The sequence below is a fragment of the Hyperoodon ampullatus genome, assembly GCF_949752795.1.
Source record: "Hyperoodon ampullatus genome assembly, chromosome: 15".
Lineage (NCBI taxonomy): Eukaryota > Metazoa > Chordata > Mammalia > Artiodactyla > Ziphiidae > Hyperoodon > Hyperoodon ampullatus.
In genome coordinates this window covers 69,668,587-69,685,761 of record NC_136928.1, presented here as the reverse complement: position 1 = coordinate 69,685,761, position 17,175 = coordinate 69,668,587, and the positions used below count along the sequence as shown (strand labels likewise).

General features: G+C 38.0%; 1 protein-coding gene across 3 annotated transcripts in view; it reads left to right on the top strand.

Annotated features, from left to right (window-relative positions):
* Positions 1-14,680, top strand: part of NCOA1 (nuclear receptor coactivator 1) — a gene marked incomplete at its 5' end in the record, with an annotated part of 103,920 nt that extends 89,240 nt beyond the window's left edge. For 2 of the 3 annotated variants that reach the window (XM_079720973.1, XM_079720974.1), the window contains 3 exons: positions 4,400-4,583; positions 9,773-9,862; positions 13,664-14,680. In XM_079720973.1, coding sequence (XP_079577099.1) covers positions 4,400-4,583; positions 9,773-9,862; positions 13,664-13,831 — 442 coding nt within the window. In that variant the 3' untranslated portion in view covers positions 13,832-14,680. Of the gene's footprint in view, positions 1-4,399; positions 4,584-9,772; positions 9,863-13,660 lie in introns of all 3 variants that reach the window. The other variant, XM_079720972.1, reaches the window with a different exon arrangement.
* Positions 14,681-17,175: the final 2,495 nt, after the last annotated feature.

The window sequence follows — 17,175 nt, the reverse complement described above, 5'->3', positions numbered from 1 at the left end:
CCATCTTTATAATTACTCCCTGACAGGCACTCTCAGCTCCCTTGCCCACCTCTCCCTCTGTTGCACTTATGCCTAGCAAAATGCTCCCTAATGAAATCCAGCTAAACTCTCGCTCCATACCTACACCTAAGCATCTGAATGTGCCTTGAGAAAAAAAAAAAAACACAGTCATGCTGACAGATCTGCTCCCCTTCACAGTTAAATCCCTTCCTCTCCTTCCATTTCTTACTTAATCTGTCAGGCTTTCATCCCTACCGTTCCACCAAAAGTATTCTTATCAAGGTCCTTAATGCCCTTTACAACGCAATGAGCATTGTTAGCACTTGACATATTTGGGCATGTACTCTTTCTTGGAGCTCTGTCTTCGTTTGGTTTCTGGAACAACTTTCTCTCCTGAGAAAGGTGACTCTCTTCCAACCCCTCAGTCTCCTCTGCTGGATCTTCCTCATCTCCCTGACCTCCATTTTAGGGCCTCAGAGCTCATTCTAGGACCTCCTCCCCATATCTGCTTGCTCCCTTAGTTATATCATTCAGTCTTACTGATATAAATGCCTGTCCCTATGCTCATGACTCCTAAATTTAAGTCTCTAGCCCAGACTTCTCCCCTGAACACCATACTGTATATACCACAGCCGAATCGACATCTCTACTTAGAAGTCTAATAGGCATCTCAAACATAACATGACAAAAACTAAACCGATATTCTTCCCCAAACCCACTCGTCTCATACTTTTTTCACATCTCAATAAACAGCTCTGTCCTTCCAGTTATTCAGAAGAAAACCTTTTCTCCTTCTCTCACATCCCACATCAAACGTCCATCAGCGAATCACACCAGCTCCTTAGCAGCTCTCACTCCTTACTGTCCTACTTGTACACTTTAGTGCAAGCCAGCATCATCCTTTTCCTAGACCACTGCAGTGGCCTCCTGTCTTCCTGCTTCCACCCTTGCTCCACTACAGTTTAGTCTCCACATGGTAGCCAGAGTGATGCTTTTAAAACATGAGGCAAGATATCAGCCCTTTACTCAAAACACTCCAACTTATTCAAAATACAGTATAGGGCTTCCGTTGCCCTACATAATCTTGCTCCAGGATACCTCTCTGACCTCATCTGCTATTCTCATCACTCATTCTGCCGTACTGGCTTCTGTTTATTCCTCTGTTCCTCAGATGTGCCAAGTACATTGCAAACTCAGGGCCTTTGCATTTTTAAATCCCTCTGCTGGAATGTTCTTCTCTCAGTAGCCACATGGATTTCTCTCTCATACTTCAAGTCTCTTCTTTAAAAATGTCACTTTATTAGACATAGGTATTGAATGTCACCATATTAAACTTCCCTGACCATCATTTCTAAACAGCATTTCCCACCTCTTGGTCCCTCCTTTCCCTTCTTTATTTCTCTTTATCGTGCTTAACATCTGACATACTGTGTGTTAGTCTATTTATGGTCTGTCTCCTCCAACTAGAATATAAGCCTCAGAAGAGCAAGGACTTTTTGTTTACTTGTATATGTCCATCCTTTAGAACAAGTAAGCACTTAATATACATCTGTTGAACAAATGAGTGTAGAGATTCCCTATTCCTACCTAAGTCATTTTTTGGATGCAGATTCAAATATGGACTTGAGTTTTTGTTGTACTTTAGCAGTTACTATGAACTTTTGACTTTCCCAGATCATATGAGAAAGAAAATAGTTATCACCAACTCTTCAAACATTCACACTTGCTTATTTGGTTCATGTATAAAAGTTTATTAGTCAACACAGGCAGCATATAGTTTGTGATCACTCACTGTCTCTTTTGCACAGTGCAAGATACCACAAGGAACTGGGGAAAACAGCCCCTGTTGTCAACTTATCTAGAGTATATTTAATGACAGGAGTAGGTCGGAGAGAAGTAAAACATGAAACAAAGACTCATTAAGCAGAATGATGTAATAGAGCTCAGAGACAGTGTAATGTGATTCTTTTTCATTATCTCTTCAGTAGCAAGAGAAATAAAGGGTTAAACAAACTTATTTGTCCAGGAACTGGACAGTGTTACTGTGTAACTCTAGTCACAAAGGAGAATCCCAGGGCTTATTAGCATTTTAAAGGCAGAGGTCTGTGGTTTAACCCTTTGTTTCTGAGACTTATTTGACCAGGAACTCCTCCTTGCTTGTTAATACCTGTAATATCTATGGAACCTACTTTAGGTCAAAGTTGTCATCTTTCCCTTTTCCCCCCATGATTTAAGGGCTACCAAATACCTGGTGCTAGCGTAAGGAAACTGTGATAACTGCCATGAGGCCAATCAGGAAAGCAGGTGAGGGAGGGGTCCTTCATGCATTAGGTCTAAGGTGCCAGTGAACCCCACAGTCCATTCCAGGACCTGGAACAGTGATTGATGCTGCAGAAGGGCTTGATCTTCTTCCCATGACGGAAGAAACTAAAATGGAACTATTGGCAGGAGTAGTTTGAAAGAACTTAGGCTAATATACAGTCCCAAATATAATTTGAAAAGAAATTAAATCCTAAACTTTTTTCACTAAGTATGACATCATTGCAGTCCTTGAAGCTGCTGCATGCATTAACTTACATAGCCCTGCGCCTCCACAGTGGTGATTTATGTATCAGTTGCAAATGAGCACTGTCTAAGGCAGAAATGTTCTCATTAGAAAATGGGCAGTAGACTAATGGTTTTTTTCCTCATCTTTAGCTGTGGGGACACTGTCTGACAAGCATACACACTGTACAGACATTAATGGTCCACAGATGCATTATTGACCATTTCCTAGGCATATAATTTTCTTTGAGCATTTGTGTTTTATAATTACTTGGGGAAAATTTGCTACTTTTCTTCAGACATGATGAATAGGCTGTTTCTCAGCCTGTTAATTTCAGTATGATTACCTTAATTTACCAGAAGCTGTAAATGTTAGTACATCCTGCTTACCTCCCAAGAGCAAGCAAGGAATAGATAAGCCATTGATGGGATAAATAATTTTTGAAATCAAATTCTTCAGAATAAACATTAAAATAGGTGGAATTTTACCAGCAGCTTATTGTTTAAAAATTGATAGATAATCACAAAACATTTGGTGGGTTTTTTGGAACTTACCAAAGACATAGTTCATATTATTTTCCTTTAGATGTGTATATCTGTATCACTTAGAGTCTGGGGGGTTCAGAATAAAGTTTCAAATTGTATTTACTTGGAGTTTATTCCATACTGTTCTATCTGCTAATAGAAACTGGTTTAACATTTGAGATCCTTGGTGTAACCACAGTCCGGACCTTGGTAGTGAAGAAGGAAGTCTAAAACAAGCCTTCTGAAAACCATAATTGACATTGCATTTTGCTTCCTAGAAAAGACATGAAGCTATCTTCAGGCCTGAGAAAACCTTTGAAGTCTTCAAAAATATTACATTTTCCACATAAAAATATCTGGTATATACTTCTTGGTTTCCTCTTAGTTTATAGCATATTGAAAATGGCCTGAAGCTGAATCCTTGAAAAGTGACAGCAAGCAGTAGGACACTGAATAAAGGCTCTCGAGTTTTAATGTGCATAAGTAGTTAGAAATGCAGCTTTCCATACCTACCACCAGAAAATATGATTCACTAGGGCTGGGGTAAGGCCTGAGAGTCTCAATTTTCAATGAATACCAGGGAATTCTCTTGCAGATGGTCTCTGGACTACACTTCAAAAAACACTGGTATACATACAGTAAAATCTATCAACAGAAGCAACTGAACCTCATCAGTTGACAGCACTGAGTAATAACCCATGTCCACAATTCATTCATTTATCAGATATTTACTGAGTGCCTGCTGCTGTATGTCATTTATTAGTAGAGACAAGGAATAAATGGAACAAAATATTATCACTCCCCCCAGGTGTTAAGTCTAAGAGCAATCACAATATAAGAATGCTACCTTTGAATCATTCATTCCTTTGTTAATTTATTCAATGAACATTTATTGAAGATTGATATATATGCCAGGTACTTTGCTTAAATAGGATATTCTCTGTTTAAGAAGATAAAATAGTGTAATAAATTTTAGAATGATTTTGATGTTTAAATGGATAAACCAGTTATCTGGAAGATTTACTTCTGTGGAAAACTTCCTTTCTTAGTTATTTGAATAATTGAAGTTTAACAACTCTGATACTAAGCCAGATAATTATGACTTAAAATGAGGTCTTTTTAGTTGTTAAACCCCTTGAGCAGAGTTCAAAGTGCATCTGAATGATACTTAGTTCTTATATATTATAATAAGATAAAATCTTACACATAACTTAGGAATATAAAATATTTTCTTTGGAATTCCATCTAATAATTTAGAAAAAGAATCCAGTCACGTTATCCCCACGTTCATGATCAGTGGATGTAATTGAGATTGTTTTTGAGTTAACAGTGTGTTCAGTCAAGCTGTCCAGAACCAGCCCACGCCTGCACAGCCAGGAGTGTACAACAATATGAGCATCACCGTGTCCATGGCAGGTGGAAACACAAATGTTCAGAACATGAACCCAATGATGGGCCAGATGCAGATGAGCTCTTTGCAGATGCCAGGCATGAATACTGTGTGCCCTGAGCAGGTAAGTGGCACAAGTGGCACACTTGCTACACACACACATAGTGCTCTATATCACACCACACTGCAATTCATTATTCCAAGGAAATCAGGAATGTTCAGTTACCTGTCAAAAATAACCACACTTCTTTTTCTTTCCCACTATCTTTTGATAATTACTATTTATTAAGATATACAATGGAAATTTTGACAGACCTTGTAAGATTTTAGTCTCATGAGATTTTAGTGTTTTAGATTTATTATAAAATGATACATATAATACATTGACTTGGAACTTACCCCTTTATATTTTGAACACATTTTCTTCATTTCTCCCTTTCAGTTCAACAAAATCAGTACTTACTGTATACAAAGATAGCTCTGTGGGCAATAATATTAACAAGTTGGGGAGGCACAACATGAACAAAGGATTAGTTGAATAATAGGACAGAACAGCTGTGTAAGAGATGGACCCCATAGGACTGTGCATATATTTGTGTCAGATTAGGGGTATATGCAGTTAATCATGGAGGGTTTAAAAGAAAAAGGGTCTGATTAGGAAAGTCTTCATGGGAAATTTGCCTAAAGGAAGAGATAGAAAAGAATATTCAACACTGGTTAGCACAGCATGACCTAGACAGGAATAGATGTTGTAAAGCCTAATGAATGTTAAGGGGATGTTTATATTATATTTAGAGCAGAATTTATGTGGTAAGCTTTTTAGGGGGTGTTGCAGGCCATCTAAATGTTTAGTTTATCTTGGAGCCTCCTACAGATTTTTAAGGAAAGAATGACTAAGTTCAAAGTGATATTTTAAAAAATCTCTGGGTAACTCCCTGTAGTTACTATTCTATCATCAACCACAAATTAGACTATGGTGACTCAGCTATGACCATATAGCCATAATTTATAGCAAGTCTTAAAAAACATGTAAACACTGATTACCTTTTCTATAGAATTCCTTTTTGATATGAATTTTAAAAGAAGTCCCCATTCACCAGGTATTAGCCTAACGAAGTTAGCAGGGAAAAAACCAACAACTTAGCGACTTCCCTGGTGGCGCAGTGGTTAAGGATCCGCCTGTCAACGCAGGGGACACGGGTTCGAGCCCTGGTCTGGGAAGATCCCACATACCACAGAGCAACTAAGCCCGTGCACCACAACTACTGAGCCTGCTTTATAGAGCCCGTGTGCCTAGAGCCTGTGCTCCACAACAAGAGAAACCACTGCAATGAGAATCCTGTGCACCTCAACAAAGAGTAGCCCCCACTCGCCGCAACTAGAGAAAGCCCACGTGCAGCAACGAAAACCCAATGCAGCCAAAAATAAAATTACTTAATTAATTAAAAAAAAATAGAACTTCATTTAAAAAAAAAACCAACGACTCAGTGATATCTTATAGCAAAATAAAAGAACTAAATAGGATTGTTTCTTGTCCTTGTTGTTATCTTGTCGTATTTCAGTTAGTAGAGTTATTCACTATCTCCAGTATATTAAGACAGAATAATAAAAAATAAAATGAATTAGGTAAAAAGAATATTACATTTAAAATGTATTTCTTATATAGTTGGGTCTTGCTTTTTTATTCAGTTTGACAATCTCTACCTTTTAATTGGAGTGGCTAGCCCATTTACATTTAATGTGATTATTGATATTGCTATTGAAGATTGAAATCTCTCATCTTATTTGTTTTCTCTTTGTCCCATCTTGCCTTTTTTGGTTTAACTGAATATTTTAATTCATTTTATCTCCTTTGTTGGTTTATTAGCTATAAATAACTCTTGTTTTACTGGTGCTTTAGAGTTTATAGTATACATCTTTGTTGCCATCTACCTTCAAATACTATTATATCACCTCATATAAATATAAAAATCTCAAAATGGTTTATTTCCATTTCTCCCCTCCTGTGCTAATATTGTTGTACATACATATCATATGCTACATATGCTATATACCCCACAATATGTTGTTAGTACTTTTTTACTTTACTTTTTTTACTTTAAACAGTCAATAATATTTTTTAAAGTTTAAATAAGTAGTTTTTATGTTTCACATGTAGTTGTTTCCAGTGTTCTTCATTCCTTGGTGTAGATCCAAATTTCCATCTAGTATCATTCTCCTTCTTCCTGAAGGTCTTCATTTTTTATAGTGCACGTCTGCTAGTGATGAATTATTTCAGCTTTTGTATGTCTGTAAAAGTTTTTGTTTCACCATCATCTTTGAAAGTTCTTTTCCCTGAATTCTAGGTTGGTAGTTTTAGCTTGCAGTACTTTAAAGACATTGCTCCACTGTATTTTGATGAGATATCTACTGTCTCTGGCTGCTTCTAAGATTACTGTCTTTATCACTGGTTTTAGGCAGTTTGATTATGATATGCCTTAGTGTGATTTTCTTCATGGTTCTTGTGCCTGGAGTTCAGTAAGCCTCTTGATTCACAAGTGTATAATTCGCATCAAATTTGGAAAAGTGTTGGCCATTATTTCTTCAGATATTTTTTCTGTCACCAACCCCCTCCTCTTCTTCAGAGACTCTAATTACACCTATCGTAGGCCATTTGAGTTATCCTACAGTTCACTGATTTTCTGGGTTTGGAGTTTTAAGGGGGTATGAGGTCAGTCATTTTTTTCTCTGTGTGTTTCATTTTGGATAGTTTTTATTGCTATAGTTTCAGATTCACAGTTCTTTTTTTTTGCAATATCTGATAGTTTTATCTAGTACATTTTTTATCTCAGACATTGCTATTTTCATCTCTAGAAATTCACTTTGGACCCTTTTTATATCTTCCATATCTCTAACATGTTCAATCTTTCCTCTGTCTTCTTGAATATGTGGAATATGGTTATTATAATAACTGTCTTAATATTCTTGCTTGTCACTTCTAGTATCTGCATTTTTCACTTAATTATGGATCATATATTTCTGCTACTTTGTTTTTTTATTTTATTTTTAGAAAAATTTATTGAAGCATCATTGATTCCAATGTGTTAATTTCTGCTTTACAGCACAGTGATTCAGTTATACTTACATATACATTCTTTTTTAATATTCTTTTCCATTGTGGTTTATCACAGGATGTTTAATACAGTTCCCTGTGCTGTACGGTAGGACCTTGTTGTTTATCCATCCTATGTATAATAGTTTGCACCTGCTAATCCCAAGCTCCCAGTCCTTCCTTACCCCACCCCCTCCCCCTTGGCAACCACAAGTCTGTTGTCTATGTCTGTGAGTCTGTTTCTGTTTCACAGATATGTTCATTTGTGTCGTATTTTAGATTCCACATATAAGTGATATCATATGGTATTTGTCTTTCTCTTTCTGACTGACTTCGCTTAGTATGATAATCTCTAAGTCCATCCATGTTGCTGCAAATGGCATTATTTCATTCCTTTTAATGGCTGAGTAATATTCCATTGTATATATGTACCACATCTTCTTTATCCGTTTATCTGTTGATGGACATTTAGGTTGTTTCCATGTCTTGGCTATTGTAAATAGTGGTGCTGTGAACATAGGGGTGCATGTATCTTTACAAATTATAGTTTTGTCTGGGTATATGCCCAGGAGTAGGATTGCTGGATATGGCAACACTAGTTTTAGTTTTTTGAGGAACCTCCATACTATCTCCATAGTGGCTGCACCAATTTACATTCTCACCAGCAGTGTAAGAGGGTTCCCTTTTCTCCACACCTTCTCCAGCATTTTTTGTTCGTAGACTTTTTAATGATGGCCATTCTGACTGGTGTGAAGGGGTACCTCATTGTAAGTCATAGTTTTGGTTTGCATTTTTCTAATAATTAGTGATGATGAGCATCTTTTCATGTGCCTGTTGGCCATCTGTATGTCTTCTTTGGAGAAATGTCTATTTAGGTCTTCTGCCCATTTTTCGATTGGGTTGTTTGTTTCTTTGTTGTTGAATTGTATGAGCTATTTGTATATTTTGGAAATTAATCCCTTGTCAGTCACATCTTTTGCAAATATTTTCTCCCAGTCCGTAGGTTGTCTTTTTGTTTTGTTTTTGGTTTCCTTTGCTGTGCAAAAGCTTATAAGTTTGACTAGTTCCCATGGGTTTATTTTTGCTTTTATTTCTATTGCCTTGGGAGACTGACCTGAGAAAACATTAGTACGATTTATGTCAGAGTCTGCTACTTTGCATACCTGGTAATTTTTTATTGGATCCCAGACATGTGAATTTTACCTTGTTTATGTTCCTATAAATATTGAGATTTGTTTTGGGAAATGCTTAAATTACTTGGAAATAAACAGTTTGATTTTTTTCAGGTCTTGCTTTTTTGTTTAGTGGGGCCAGAGCAGTATTTAGTATAGGGCTAATTTTACCCTACTACTAAAGCAAAACCATTCTAGTACACTACCTGAATTATGATGTTTTCCCCTCTGGCTGGTGGGATCAGGACCTGTTCCCAGCTCTGTGTGATCTGTGGGAATTATTCCATGTAAATCTTTTCAGGTGAATCTTTGCTTTGGGTAGTTCCGTAACATCCATTAGCTAGCTGATCAATACCAAGCTGCTACTCTCTGTGTTGTTCTCTCCTGATATTCTGCCCTGTGAATTCTAGCTCTATACTCTCAATTCAGGGAGACTGCCAGGCTGTCTGGTTCCTTGTCCTCCCGCTGCAGCCTGGAAATTCTCTCTAGGCAGTAGGTTGGGGTAGTGGTAGGACTCACCTCAATTGTTTCCCAACCCTTAGGGGCAACTTTCCCCTTCATTGCCTTTGTCCAAGGTCTTGAGTGTGTTCATTTCATATATTTTGTCCAAATTTTTAGTTGATTCAGGCAGAGGATAAATCTGATCCCTGTTACTGAATCTTGACTGGAAGTGGAAGTCTTTTGCTAATTAACTTTCACGAGTGTTGAATTAACTTTTTATTGAAGTATCATCTATAAGGATATACAGAAAAGTATACAACTAGATGAATTTTCGCAAACTGAACACATCTTTTTAACTATCACCTAGATTGAGAAACAGAACATTACCAGCCGCACCCCAAAGGTTCTCCCCACACTCCCTTGCATGTCTGTCTACTTCTACAAAGGGAACCACTGTCCTGACTTCTAACAGCACAGTAAATTTCTAAGCTTGTTATTTCTGCTCTCCTCCTATTACTTTTCTGTCAGTGAGATTGTTTTTCATTGAGGAATTTGGTCTTCAGTGTAAACAACTAGCTTGTAATTTGGTCTTGTACTTATCTTTAATAGATAAATGATCCAGCACTGAGACACACAGGCCTCTACTGCAACCAGCTCTCATCCACTGACCTTCTCAAAACAGAAGCAGATGGAACCCAGGTCAGTAAGAAAACTCTAAGCCCAGAGCTGTCAAGTTTTCTCTAGATACACAGGAAACTCTGTGTAGCATCGCGGTTAAGAGCCTGACCTTGAGAGTCAGACCTGGTTGTGAGTCCTGGCTCTGCTCTTCTTAGCTGTGTCATCCTGGGCATGTTAGGGAACTTTCCTGAGCTGCCATATAACCAACAGAACTGACGAGATACCTGCTTAGAGGATTATGAGAGGGTTAAATGAGATAAGCTTTCAGAAAGGTTAATCCAATGTTTAGACAGGATAAGGGATCACAAATGGTGACCACTAATTGCTATTTGTAAATAAACACAGTGCTAAAACTCATGTGTAATCAGAATACCTCAAAAGAGTTCAATAAATTCAGACAAAACAGAATGCCTACTGTGTACTCTGCCTCCTTTTAGAAGTTTGTTCCAAAACAATACAAATAACAAGGGTGGCCACTTTCCTATATTAGCATAAATTAAGATACTTTTTAAAAACACAGGCCTTATGCAAAGGTGGAGATACAAAGAAACATGAGACATGTTTGCTCTTTAGGTGAACTGTGGGGAGAAGTGAGGAAAGGAAGCTTCATTTGTGGAATGCTTATGATTTGCCAGGCATTGTGTTAGGCACTCTCTGCTTTATCTCATGTAAACATCACTGTAACCCTATGAAGGAGTTAGTTTTCCTTTTTTTTCACAGATGAAGAAACAGAACCTGAGGTGATTTAACTACATATACAATTCACAAACTAGAAAGTGGCAGAGCTGAGGTTCAAACCCAGGTCTTTCTAACACCAAAGTTTATGCTTTTTCTGCCATACCACTTAGGGCCTGTCGAAAGATAAAACATACAGACAAATGCACATAAATTATTACATAACCAAAGAAGGCAAACTTAAATTTATTACAAGTAACAAGAGCCATAAACATTAAAAGAAAGGAGAAATTCCTGAGGTTGTCAGAGAGCATTTATGTAGGAGATAGGACTGAACTGGGCCTTGAAAGAGGCAAGTGAAGGAGAAAGGTACTGTGGTTTTTGGAGGCTGAGGAAGGGGGTGAGCTTGGAAGTCCAGGAGATTGGAAGTTAGAGGGCACAGAGACAGGGAAACAGTAATATCAGCATAGTCCTGGGAAGCCAAATCCACTGAGCATAAAGGGTTTGTAATAAGAATTCACAGGAATTAAAGTTGGTAAAGTAGATTGGGTCAAATTTCCAGGGGCCTTGAATACTAAACTCTAAGGAATTTGGATTCAGTCCTACAAATGAAGCATCATCCCTGAAGGGGAACAGTGAGAAAAGTGCTAGTTTAAGCTTCATCTTGAGGGGGGAAGAGGGAAAAGGAAGAGCACTGGACAGCCAGCTCAGAAAGAGGAAAGCCAGTTAGGAAACTATGTGCATAGTTGGAGCATCGGGAAATAGGATCTGAGACCTGTGATGGTGAAGAGAGGATTTTGTGCTGGGGGAAATGAAGTCTTTATTCACTAGAAGTTTTTAAAAGTCTCACACTTACAGAGACATATACTTACGACAAAACAGCTAAGTTTTAAAGTTCCTGAGTCCTGGGATAGTACGTGAATTGAAGTAAAAACCATGCTGGAAAATCTTAAGAGGTTGGGACTCAGCTCTCACATCACTCTTCTCTTTGGGCAAAGCATAAGTTTTGTTTTCGTGTTGCTTTGCCTGTCCGTGAAGGTATAGCAATATCAGAAGTCCTTTGAGGTCTGGTCTAAGTCACCATGTTTTTAATAATTCAAAAGGGCTGAAATGTGTACTTTTTGGAGTTTGGTATCTTTTTAATAAAGCATTCTTTTTAAAGCAACAGAATTTTCTCTCCAGTTTGTTTTATCATGCCTTTATCAAAAATTTTTTAAGTGTTTGGGAGCACAAACACCTTATGCTCTGCCCCAGTATTTCATATGTTGAAACATATAAACATGAAATTTTATGTTAATTTAAAAAAAAATCAGTCATTGCCTAAATGCACTATAGTTTGTGCTCACGTTAAGTTTCAGTGGCAGAATCTCCTTTCTGTGGTAGCCCATCATGAAATCTCTGTTTGCGCTAATGTTTTTGTATTTGCCAGACCAAAGGTGGGGAGTGAGTTAGATAGAAATATAGAAAACAGATGTACAGAAAAGGAGACGGAAAAGAACAAGGAGGGAAGGAGTAGGGGAGGATAGAGGGCTGGCTGCACTTGGAGAGCTGGGATGGGGAAGAGGAGAGAACAGGAAGAGAACACGGAGAACGAAGAACAGAGAAGGGGGAAGAAGGCTGGTAGGGGGGTTGTTGACATAGAGAGAGAGGAAGGCCAGGGTTGGAGCTCTAGAAGGAAAAGAGTAGGAATGAGAAGTTACAGAGAACAAAGGTGGGTGGAGGGCACAGAGGCAGCTGGAGAATAGACTCAGAGAGAGCTGGTGTATGGTATGTACATGAGGAAGAGCCCAAAAGAAGAAGAAAACAAATGGGAGCCGATGGGGACAAGAAGCAAAATTTGGGAAACTGGGGGAAAGAGGAGGATGAGAGAGAGGGTGAGGAGAGAAACGATACTAATCTAAATAAAGGTTTGATTCATCAGACACTAAAAAAGCTCAGCTCAAGAACTATCTGCCTTATCCGACAGAGTAGAGTGGAGGTGTAGGTGCATCGTGAGGAAAAAACATCAGGGGTTAGACTGATGCAGAAATTGGATGGTCGGGACATTTGACAATTGGCCAATTAAGGTTGATGGAAAACAACTTTTATTCAATTAGGATAGAAAAGTTTTCAGAAACACTGAGTGTAATTGGCATGAATTTAGTGATGAACAAAAAAATCTATCACTAATCTAAAATACTTCATGAACCTATTAAACATGAGGCACAAGTTTGCCAAATGCTGAGACACTTAGATAGATGCACTTGGATACCTTAGAAAGTATCTCCATTCTTGGTCTGGAACATTCACAAGTGTGATATTGGCCTAATCAGTTCTACAGATGACTTTTTAATAAGGCTGATTGTTGAAGACTAACTTCTGGCTTTGTTTTCCTGATAGAAAATGTTAAAATTGTGTAACCTTAGACTTTTTAAAGGAATACATGTATTATTACTGAAAGTAGTTAAAGGGAAAATTCACACTGTTCTCAGCTAGTAGTTTACTGTTATTTTTAGCTCATGTGTTTAAATGGATTGTCTATCAGGAAAAATAAGTTAAATATAAAATTTTTATTTGTTCTAATATTTTGCTGTAATTCTAAAGGCAATATGTAAAGGAGCTGTGTAATAGTATATTTAGATACTACACAAATCTTCTGGACATTAATTTTAGTAATACTGATGTCCTATTTACTGAGCTGTGGTGGTTTTTATTTTGCTAATACTGGGTTAAAGCCCTTAATTTTCTAACATCATAAAGATTTTTTAATCCTATTAAAGTCATCCATAGAATGCTTTTATAACCAGTTTTCCAAATAATATACCTATTTTTTAAACCCACCACTGGATACCCAGACTGAAACTGGGCTTTTCCCAATCTTGGCAATATTAGCAATGATGCTCATTTTCAGTATTGATGGCAACCCTGTAGGAGGCTTGACCATTCCAATTTTGATTTTATTTTTAAAGTGTGAACTTTCCAGAACCCTGAGCAAAATGAGTGCAGCGATTTTCTTTTTGTAGGACAAGAAGACAGAAGAGTTCTTCTCTGTGGTGACTACAGACTAGAGGAATGCTCTAGTGAGTTTCCACTTCAAGTAGTACCCACTCATAAGCCGGGGGGGCAGACCCTTCTGTCTAAACACATCTTTTATTTGTGTTCCAGCAGGTGCAACAGGTTCAGGTGTTTGCTGACGTCCAGTGTACAGTGAATCTGGTAGGCGGGGACCCTTACCTGAACCAGCCTGGTCCACTGGGAACTCAAAAACCCACGGCAGGACCACAGACCCCCCAGGCCCAGCAGAAGAGCCTCCTTCAGCAGCTACTGACTGAATAACCACTTTTAAAGGAATGTGAAATTTAAATAATAGACATACAGAGATATACAAATATATTATATATTTTTCTGAGATTTTTGATATCTCAATCTGCAGCCATTCTTCAGGTCGTAGCATTTGGAGCAAAAAAAAAAAAAAAAGAAAAAAAAGTTCACTTTCGTTGGGAGATTGAGAGATGTTTTTGTTTCTTTCTTTGTAAAGGCCTTGGATATTGAAAAAATAACAAGGCAGAACAGTTGGACAATCTCTCTCTTGAGCCAAATTTAATTATTCTTATTTTTGTAATCAGTCATTGGCTTCTTATCTGGATGAAGGCTTTTGGAGGAGAACCAAAATGACAAGTTCCAAGGGGAAGATGAAGCTCCGCCTCCGCTGGCTCAGTCCCGACCCTGCCAAGGAAGAAGGGCCCAGTGGGGCTTTGCCTGTGCCCATCCACCAAAGGCTGTCACAATGTCTCTAAATCAGCAGCCCTCCCCTTCCCAACCAGGCAGCTTGTGTGTACAATCAGCTTCTTCTAGCAACTCTATATCTGTTGGCTTCAAGAGAATATTTTGCCTCCACATATGTACCCCTTCTCCTTTTTTTAAAGATGGATTTAAACCAAGATGCCTCCAGGAATGAGGACGAAATGAGTATATTCACAGAAGAATCCAAAAAATACAGTTTGGGGGAAAATGCAATAATTTTTGACGAGATGGGTGAAGGACAAGAAGCGAGTTATGTCGATTATTGTAGATACGATTTTCTGATTAAATCTGGACAAAAGGCAGCCTGTTCTTTCTGCTTTTATTGTATTAACAGCTGAGGTAGCTAAAGTTATTTAAAATAAAATTAAATTTATGATCCAAGTAGCTTATTTTTCCCTTTAAATCTCACTGTAAATATATTTGATTTCTTGTAGAAATTGATTTCCTTCTGTTTAATTTTATGGTTTTATTATCATACTCTTGATTTTTCTAAATTTCTGTGTGTGAAATATAACACTGATTGAATTGCAGTTACATTTGGCTAGTAATATTTCATTATTTTAATAACTGTGACGCCATGTATGGATTTACTTTGGGTTTCACATCAAAATGCCACTGCCAGAAAGAGCTGTTCCAGATGAGCTAGAGCATACTGCCCTAGAGTGTCCCTGGGATCATCTAACGTGAGAGCAGTGCAAGGAATTATCACCAGAAGTGCACAGGCTACTTGTACAGAGAAAAATTACTACTCAAAAGAAAATCTTCTTTTTTTTTTTTTTTTTTTAGATTGACTTTGGGAATTTGAATTTTCATCAGTGCAAATATAAATCTCTCTATTCCTGCTCTGAGGCTAATTGATACCATATTTTCCCTTTGTGTCTTGTCACTCTGCCACGTCTTGTCTCATCCTGGCCTCTGAGTCAAGGACCCAGTGAACTGACTTTCTAGTTCTAGAAGTGCCACTGAAAGGCCAGGAAAGCTTGAGAAAGGTATTCTGGAAGAAGCAAAGGTAGACCCCCATCACTCGCCTTTACTGCACCCCTGGGCCTGTGAACGATGACAACATCTGACATTGTGCACCAGCTACCTCTGCTTCCATGGCAGAGAAAAGGCCATAAGAACTAACAATGGAAGAGGAGCATGGACTCAGACATCAAGGAAGAAGCCATTTTCCCAGGTCCTCCTTTCTGCATCTCACCACCCCTAGTTACAAGTAACTCCATTGAACAGCATCTATTCAGAACCTGTACCGAATAAAAAGATTGATGGAAGGGCTCAAGTGGGTAGCAACTATGAAACAGAAACAGGACACTCAGTTACAAACATTCTCTCTTTTAGTTTTTCAGAAAAATGCATCCCTGATTTAATTCATTCCCAGCTTGAAAGCCCAGCCATATTATGCTAGTCCCTCCCAAACTGTTCTAGGAGGTCATTTCTGTTTTGTTTGTGATATTTAGACGTGCAGACTTCAGGAAGTTCACCTTTAACTTCAGCATTCCAGATGAAGTTTCCTGACTCAGTACTTTTGCATAAGGAACTTAAAAAAAAAAAAAAGTGGTAAGGAAAATTGGAGATGCTAACATCCTCCCCCATCCCAACTGCACCTTAAAGTATGCATGTCACCTTCAAGGTTTTATAATTGCACTGTTTGTTTTATGTATGTACAGATTAAAATTATTGCTACATTTGAGGAAAATAAAATTGCTTGCTTCTATGTAATTCCTGTCATTCCACAGGAAATTCACTTTTCCAGCTACTGAATAGATGGGTTGCCTCTTCTTTTACAGGGAAGAAATGAAACCTACATCCTGCAGGAATTGTCAAAACCCAAAATGACTAACTATAATTAAAGGATAATAAAAGAAAGGATCCCTGAAGCTAAAGCTCCTCGAAGTCACCCTAATAAGAACCAGCCCAGTGAAATTTGAGAAGGTCCCAGTGAAGTTGAGATCGTAGGCTGTGAGGAACTTCTAACTCTGGCCACTTGTCTGATGATTAAACACTCTGGTCCTACTGTTTCTTGACCTAGGAGATCTGGTCCAGGCAGCACTTCTTAGCCACAGGATAACATCTCTCCCACAATCATTGGTTTTTACGTACTAACATTTATTATTATTATGCAGATGTTGAATCTTACTTGAGGAGGCTCCTTCTTGACAATGCATTTTATGAAAATTAGGCCCTGTTTCTTGTTTGTGTGTTTTTAAGGCAACTAGGTTCACCAACACTTGGCCAAGTAGAGCTGGCCAGGGTAAGGAGGGTAAGGAAATGTGATTCTAGAGGGAGGGGAGGGAGTTTATCACACACACATTCCTACACATAATTACACACAGATTTGGTAGCTGTTGTCTGAAATTATACTTTTGGGGGAACAGAACCTTTTTTCCAAAAGTCAGGATAAGGTAAAAAAGATACTTCTCTTAGGTGAGGCTGAACATTGATTTAAATTTATCCTAAGGTAGGGGTGTGAAGGCCCTTAGAAAAACAAATAGTAACAAGTGAGGAAAAAGTGAGGTTGATGTAGAACTTCATCTTCTTTATGGTTTTGCCTAGGGTAGCTTCCATACTTAGAAACTGTCTTCTGGGCCGTAAGAATCAAAGAAAAAGAAAGGACAGTTGTCTGTTTACAAAGGAAGTTGTGCTTATTTCCTTGTTGACATTAACTGCTCTTCCCAGAAGAGCTGCTCCACTTGAATAAAGTGAATAATTCAGAGCAAGCTCGATCCTTGACCATTCCTGTACCTCTGAAAAAGATCTTGATGATTTAATTAGGCCCATAAATTTTTTTTATTGGAGAAAACTGCCAAAGGAAGCATTCCTCCATACAGAACCTTTTCTGCCAGCACTAAATGAGTTTTCTTTTTATACTTTATATT